Source organism: Podarcis liolepis, assembly GCF_965112155.1.
Source record: "Podarcis liolepis genome assembly, chromosome: 10".
Classification (NCBI taxonomy): Eukaryota; Metazoa; Chordata; class Lepidosauria; order Squamata; family Lacertidae; genus Podarcis; species Podarcis liolepis.
This window is the reverse complement of record NC_139562.1, coordinates 2243656-2251504: the sequence shown is the minus strand read 5'-3', so window position 1 is coordinate 2251504 and position 7849 is coordinate 2243656. Positions and strand designations below refer to the sequence as shown.

Sequence of the window (7849 nt, the reverse complement as noted above, 5' to 3'; positions counted from 1 at the left end):
TTGAGTGTGCATGGGGAATGCAGGGCGAAAGGGGCACATGGAACAGAAAGGAGCCCTTTGCACACACAACTTGTCTCTAGAACATAGGCTTTAGAGCACAGTGCCAGTGCTTCTCTTTCTAGGACTATAATGGGTGCCTTGCCTTGGCACTCTGGCACTCACATAGGCACAAGGAAGGGTACCCTGTGCTGCAAAGAATGGATGTTGCAGTTGGCCAGTGCCTGCAGGGATAAGCATGACAGGATGCCCACTCCATGGGGCAGAAAGATGGGTGCAAGCCTTACTCTTTCCATGCTTCTGGGCACATAAACATTTTTCTCAAACGGAAGGGTTGTTCAAGAGAAGAGAAGAGAAGAGAAGAGAAGAGAAGAGAAGAGAACTTGTGATGATGTCAAACTCTCCACCTGCTGATCTGACAGATCTTCCGTTTTGTGATGTCACGGATTCCAGGGAAACATGGAGGAAGCAGCAACACCTGGAGCCGGCAGAAGGATGGAGTGGTGGCTCCTCCCTGTTCTGGCACTCACTACTTTCTGCCCCACTCATGCCGAGGAAACCACCTGCGAGTAAGTGGGGGGAGAGGCCAGACATGGTGAGGAGGCAGGAGGGGGAATCCCATCCACCAACTCCTTCTGGATGTGGTCTTGAAGAGGACCATGGCTGACCCATGGCTGCTCTCACTCCCCTTCATTGTGGTGGGTCAAAACTAGGATGTAAAGACAGAGTCTGTTCTCAGAGGGCATGTTCCTCCCTCTCTCAGAATACTAGAATCCATCTGGGTGACACAAGGAAGTGGAATGGGGGACAGACAAAAGGAAATATTTCTTTTCTAGAAGGAGGACATAGGGATGGAGGGAGAGAGAGGTAGAAAATAGCTTACTAATTTGGATTTGCTGAACAGTCCATTTTTGCCTCTGGTCCCACCCACCACTGAGATGGGGCCCTCAGAAGACAATGTGGCCTCTGGCCTCAAAAAAGTTCCCTCCTCCCTGGGAGTGATGGGCATTTGGGAGGCATCCAGAAGCGCAGCTGGACACCTCCAGTTTCATCCCTCTCTTCCCAAGATGGCTGAGAGGAGGGGCAAAGTGGGGGGAGGTGGTATATATGCAATGTCTCTGATCCTCTTTAGATGGCAATCTGTGTCTTGCTTTCCAGCGGAGTCTGCGGAAGGCGTCCCATGGCGGGCACCCATACCCTCCTCCGGATTGTGGGCGGCAGCAACGTTCTCCCCGGAACGTGGCCCTGGATGGTCAGCTTCCAAGTCATTACACGGAAAGGATACGTCAGTTTCTGTGGAGGCTCCCTGATCAGCCCTCGATGGGTCCTCAGTGCAGCCCACTGCTTTCAGAAACCAAAGTAAGCAAAGGGTTCTCAAGGAGTGTTGTCATGGGGTCTGCAAACGTGGCACCCAGGTCGGGGGCATCTCATGGGAGCAGAGTCTCACCTTCTGCCTTCAGATGGGTGGCTGCTGTCAGCATCGCAGGGCGTCAAAACTCAGAGTCATCCTCTTAGGACAATGGAATCAGAAGCCCAGGAAAAGCCCTGCTGGATCAGAACTCAAGGTCCAGATAGTCTATTGCAGGCATGTCCAACAGGTCAATCGCAATTGACTGATCTTGGTCGATCGTGGGCTGAAACAAAGCAGCAGCTGTTGATAGAGGCGGGTTTGATAGCAGCTTCGTCGATCGTGGGCTGAAACAAAGCAGCTTCGAACAAAGCTGTTGCTGCTGCCACCATTCTCATGCAAGCCTGAGCTCCTCCTTCTCCAGCCGAGCCTTCTTCCTCCAAAGTCAGCTTGCCTCCCTTCCCCACCACCCGCTCTGCGCTTTGGGGGTGGGGGAGAAAGGGCTGCTTTGGAAGCGGGGAGAGAGAAAAGCCCTGTGTGCTTCTACTATCTCCTCTGATCCATGTAAAGTAATGTAAAAACACACCGTATTTTTCACTCTATAGGACGCACCGGACCATAGGACGCACCTTGTTTTAGAGGCTCAACGCCCCTTCAGCGAAGCGGCAGGAGAAACAGAGCCCCTTCCATTTCTCCTCCTGCTTTGTTGAAGGGGCGCTGCGCAGAGAGGGAAAACTTGGTAAATCACTGCCAGTTTTTGATAGTGGATAGTAGATCACAACCGACTTGAAGTTGGACATGCCTGGTCCAGCGGTTCTCCTGCAAAACTTGAAAGGACAATGGGACTAAGCTGGCCCCCTACTCTTTGATTCATGTTTCCGGGACTCATCCTATAGGTTCTTTCAACTATGAAGTGTTACTGAAGTTTTCAGTTTCAGGCCCACAAATCTGCAAACTGGACAGGCCTTTCTGGAGTTCTTTTGAGAAACTTTTGCTCCAGAATTTGCCACTCCAGAGTTTAACGAAAACAGCAGAGGTAGATGAAAAGTCGAATTTATTACACTTAAAAAAAGGAGAGTAATTGGCATATTTACTAGAGGTTTTAAACAGAATTAATGAATAGAAATGTTTGTAAGAATGCATGTGTTGGGGTAAAGTGTCCTGTAAAATGCAATATTTCATGAAAAGAGTGTACATAAGCAATTGGTTTGGGGGCAAATTGCTCTGCAAAAATGTGTACATTAAGAGAAATTTACAGTAAAACAATGATGAATTTTTATGAGGACTTTTTTAAAAAATGACGCGGAGAAGATTAGAAACATGGTAGGAACCAAAACCAACACCCCAAATGTAGTTTCCAAAGATTTCACTCCACCCCTTCAGCAAAGTCATGGATCAAAGCAACTCTTCATCGCTCCACTCATAACGTCACCCCAGTTTGATCAGGGACCACCGATGAGTAAGTTGTTCGCATCTGGTTTTCCAGATCCACCTGGTGGCATTATGCGAGAAGGGAGATGTGCAGGTCAGAACCAAATTGGGGGAGGGGAATGAGGCAAAGGGCGGTGAGGCCTGGCTGCTCCCCTCTCTCCTCAGACCCAGCTGTGCTCCCTGTACTACAACATCCACTCAACTTCGGCTGACCTTCATTTTGTTCAGGAGCACAGTCCCCCACTCTGTGCTTATTCTTTGTTCCAGGGACATACCATGGATAAGACTGTCAATTGGTGCCAACCGCATCTCCAGCCCCGGCCCCGATGCCCAGAGGCGCTCGATCAAGAGGCTGGTGAACCACAAGCTCTACAGGCGTGATTCTGGCAACAAAATACACAACGACATTTCTTTGGTGGAGCTGAATGAGCCTGTCAACTGCACGAACTATATTCAGCCAGCCTGCTTGCCAGACGAAAGCGTGGTGGTTTCCTTGCTCAAGCACTGCTATGTCAGCGGTTTTGGAACCATGGACCCGAAAAGTGAGATCTGCAGGGAAACCAGGCCCCCAGAAGGAGTGGCCTGGCTGTGTGCCTAAAGTAAATTTGCAGACCACACCTTCCCTGACGATCAGTTTCGCCAAAGAAACATAATAGCAATGGTAGTCAGGGTGTAAATTATAGTGGCCGCAATTGCAGTCTAGAATTTCGATTCCTGCGTTGCAAGGGGTTGGGCTGGATGACCCTTAGGGTCCCTTCCCACTCTAGGATTCTAAGTTGGTAGTTACACTTGGGTTGTGTACATCAGAAGCCCTGAGTCTTAGGGGTGAGGCAGGTGTGTGTGTGTTTCACAGGGCAGAGAAGGATGGAGATGGTTGGTTTTGAGAGCCATTCCACTTCACGGCTTCTGGGCAGATCGCCTTCTCCAGACATAGATGCTTGCCCCCAGAACTCAGCTCAGTAATGATGGCTTTGCATGCAGAAGATTGAGTTTCAGTCTCTGGGTAGGGCTGGTGGAAACTCCTGTCTAACGCTGCTGTCGCTCAGTGTATGCAATACTAGGACAGATGGAGAGATAGGGAGGGAGGGATGTGGTTTCAGGAGGAAACAGGGAGTTTGGGGGTCTCTAAGGGCCCCTAGAAACCAGGAACTCACCTGGATCACCTCTGATCTCTGATCTTACCCCCAGTCCATCAACTATGTTTTAGGGGGGGTGATATTGCTGCTAATGCAATAATGGATCTCTCCATTAGTCCTGGGAGTGCAAGTTGGGTGGGGAGTGAAATCTGAACTGAGACTCCCCCTTCCCCTACTTTCCCTTTCTGCTCTCAGCGGGGGAAAAGCCCGATATCATGCTGGAAGGTTCTGTTGACATCATCCCCACGGCGACTTGCAGCAGCCCGGTCTGGTGGTCCAAGCTGATCCTCGAGGAGAACATCTGCGCTGGACGCTTGGAAGGAGGTGTAGCTACATGCAAGGTGGGTGAAGCTCTGACAAAATCAAGGCTACGGGTTTGGCTTGGGAGCGAAACCTTCCAGTGCTCCTGGAACAGCAGAGCCCTTGCTCTGAACATGCAAAACTTCCCTGCAATTCAGCCTCCAGCATCACAGGCAGTAGCTGTGAGAGAAGGAGAAGGCCACTCCAAGGACAAATCCTTGGAATGCTGCAACTGGCCAGAGCAGAAAATGCAGGGCGAGATTCACCAGAGGAAAACTTGGCATAACCCCTTTGCCCTCACATCCCTCCAAGCTCTGCTCAAGAGGTCGCCACCCTTAGCATCTGGACTCAGAAGGCGTCACAACCCAAGTAGGGGCCATTGCCTCACTGGTGGATATGAGTCCTTTAATGCGCAAACCACCAAAAAGGTCAGCTCAATTTTACGTTAGATATGTTAGTTTCTGTTTGCCACTGTGCAGCTGCTTAGAGACACAGGACTCTGCTTACATTCCAGAGACAGTCCAGGCTGTTGGAAGTCTCACGGGAGATGGGAGACGGGATGTGACTTTAGTGGTTTCCTGTTCCTTTGTTTGAGTTGCTCTCTGCACTCACAGAGAGAGGCTGTATTTTTCTTTGCTCTCTGAGTAGCTTAGTAATAAAGCACAGTATGTAGCCATAAATCTCATCACTTCCGTATGCTGCTGGAATCTCTGCTGGATGCAAATGTGCCTGAGGCCTCCTCAAAGGCTCAGGTCGTTAATTATTCGTCGGGAGGAAAATGAGCTTTATCAGCTTGGCCGAGCGGAGATCCCGACAAGATATTTGCCAAAAGAGAAAAATCCCACAGTGGAAGGGTGTCACCAACCGTGGCCACATTTCTGGAGATACTGCAAGAGACTGACGGTGGTGTTTTAGTGGTGAGCATAGCTGCACTCCAAACAGCTGACCTCGGTTTGGTTTTTGGCAGACACAGAAAGCCCTTCTTTTTCCTGGTTGGTTCGATGTGGTGCTGAGAAATCTAAGGTTGCTCGTTCAATCCCCATATGGGACAGCTCCAAAGAGTTGGACTAGAGAAGGGGTAGGCAACCTAAGGCCCAGGGGCTGGATGCGGCCCAATCGCCTTCTCAATTCAGCCCACGGACGGTCCGGCAATCAGTATGTTTCTACATGAGTAGAATGTGTGCTTTATTTAAAATGCATCTCTGGGTTATTTGTGGGTCATAGGAATTCGTTCATTTTTATTTTAATATAGTCTGGCCCACCACATGGTCTGAGGGACGGTGGACCAGCCCTTGGCTGAAAAAGGTTGCTGACCCCTGGACTAAATGATTCTCAGGGACCCTTCCATCTCTGTGATTCTATGACCCTCAATATGCAGAGCAGGGGCTCTGTTTCTGAGCTACAGCCTTCCCTGAGATTAGATGAGCTTCCTTGGAAGTTCACCTAGGCCAACCATCAGCTCAATGGATGGTCCAGGGTGCAGGATGCAAATCTGTGATGCTTCCAGCTCTTTGATTTTGCAGCTCCCAACACCCAACACCTTCCAAAGCGCCAGTCCTTACACATTGCTTCATCCTGCCAACAGCAACAGATTATTTGCACAAGCGAAAGTGCTGTTACAGGTCCAACACCACAGCCAGAGTTTTCATATGACATCTTCACAAACCTTTCCTCTTACAAAGCTACACTTCTGAACCATCTGGCTGTCAGCACGCTCCTCCTCACAGGAGCCTTTTCTCTCCCGCTTGCAGGGCGACAGCGGTGGCCCCCTCATGTGCCGGGAGCAGAGGTCCGAACGCTACTGGTTGGTTGGAATCACCAGCTGGGGACCGTCCTTCTGCGGTCAGGAAAAGAAGCCGGGGGTCTACACCTCCACACAGTTCTACCTCGACTGGATCAGGAAGACGACCAAGGAGGACTTTTCCCTACCCAGCCACACACCGCTAATGGCAGAGCCCCAAGCTACGCCACCGCCACACCCACCTCCAAGGCCACAGCCCCAACCGGGTCAAAATGGGAATTTGCTATATCCCAGGCCCCCTCCAACAGCCTGGTACACGAACAGGCCTTGGCCACCCCTCAAGACCCGCCCTCAGCGTGGTCCTGCGCTCTGGTATACGAACAGACCCAACTCCCGCCGTACACGGTATAGGCGGCCAGTAAGGTGGCGTCTGAGGACAAGGGCCCCAGCTTTGCACGCACAGATTTACAGGCCGTGGGTCATGATTCACACACCCCCACCATGGATTGAGCCACCCAGGAGCCAAGTTTCGTACAATGGAAATGGTCCCTAGCTCAGCCGCTGGAAGAGTAGCAGTCGATGGCTGGTAAGGACTGCTAGGCTTGGGTGGCAATGCCAGGGGTGCCCATGGGCATGGTGGGTGGCCTGCCCCTGCCGGATCTCAGAGCCCACGACCCGTCCTTTGCTGGTCCTGGCTTGAATATGAAGTTGCATCCAAATGGGGACTTAATGCTGCAACTACAACTTGTTGGTGACACTTTTTAATAAAATCAAAATATCAAAGTTCTCAAAATGAATAAAACCACGAATGAATGGATCAACAGGTGAGTGTTGGTGTGCTGCTTTTCGCAACCCAAAGCAACAGCTCTCCTGAATCATGCTTGGGAGGCTGTAAGGTGAATTATTTGTGTCACTTGCTGTGATCTGCTTCTGATATTTCAGCTGTAGATCCAGGCTGTTCCCTGGAAGCTGCAAGGCTCTATTGGCTAAGGCAGGCCTACCTGCACCAGGTGAAAGGGGTTCCTGAAGCCATGGTGCTCCCTGGAGTTGCAGCCAAACCTCATTTTCCAGCCACAGGTGCATGCATGAAAGCTCCAGGTCCAAACAGTTTTGTTTCTGCCCCAGCTCTTCCCTGGGCAAAATCTGCATTTTACCACTGAATTGGAGGCAATTGTTTCCACCAATTCAGCAATAAAATGAGGGAGAACCAGGACCAACACCCCCCAAAACCCTGCTTGGACACAGAGCTTTAAAGCCCGACCGTAACGCATCGCCAAAGGAAGTCAGGTGGTGGCCTGAATGCCCTTGAGCCAGTCACTGCCCCTCAGCTTAAGCCTACTTCAAAAGGCTGCTTTGTGGGTTAAGGGTGGAAAGGGAGAATCATGTCTGCCACCATGAGCAACATGGGGGTGGGCGGGAGTGGGATAGAAATGCAATAAATAAAGATATTGTTATGTTCTGAGCTTGGATCCTAGAGCAATAGGCAGGTAGGGTATGTGAGATAAGAAATGAGTCTGGTGCGCTTCTGCTGCCACAGCTTGCAGGACTTGTAGCAGAGTAAACACAGCGTATGCTCTTGTGTGCAAGCATGCAGGATAAAAGAGTCTGTACGCAGCTTCTCCTCTAATCTAAGAAGCTTTATTTATATACAGCAGCAATAAATCAGAATCTCTGGAGATGGCATCATGTCTCCCTTCGTCTCAGTCAAAACCGAAAGCAGACTGAACATAGAACAAAGAACAGATCCCCAGATGGAGACCCCCCCCCCCAGTGGGCAGGATGCAGACTCTGAGCTGTTTAACCCTGTAAGCTCCTCACACACACCCCCTCTCGTCCTGCACTGCTGGGGGCATGTAAGCATACCACTTACCCCAAAAGCAACCCTGCACAGAACTC

At 50.6% G+C, this 7849-nt stretch overlaps 1 protein-coding gene across 1 annotated transcript; it reads left to right on the top strand.

The window, feature by feature from the left end:
- The first annotated feature begins 427 nt into the window (after positions 1-427).
- Positions 428-6770, top strand: LOC310686922 (acrosin-like). The gene is made up of 5 exons (XM_083461461.1): positions 428-566; positions 1156-1356; positions 3044-3318; positions 4108-4253; positions 5964-6770. Exons 1-5 carry the CDS (start codon positions 457-459, stop codon positions 6504-6506), a joined length of 1275 nt encoding a protein of 424 aa, XP_083317587.1. The 5' UTR covers positions 428-456; the 3' UTR covers positions 6507-6770.
- Positions 6771-7849: the final 1079 nt, after the last annotated feature.

Excerpts from the sequence above, each read along its gene's own strand:
- LOC310686922 (XM_083461461.1), top strand. The coding sequence starts at position 457 with ATGGAGGAAGCAGCAACACCTGGAGCCGGCAGAAGGATGGAGTGGTGG. Across the intron at positions 3,319-4,107 it reads TGGAACCATGGACCCGAAAA|CGGGGGAAAAGCCCGATATC; the intron begins GTGAGATCTGCA and ends TTCTGCTCTCAG. Across the intron at positions 4,254-5,963 it reads GAGGTGTAGCTACATGCAAG|GGCGACAGCGGTGGCCCCCT; the intron begins GTGGGTGAAGCT and ends TCCCGCTTGCAG.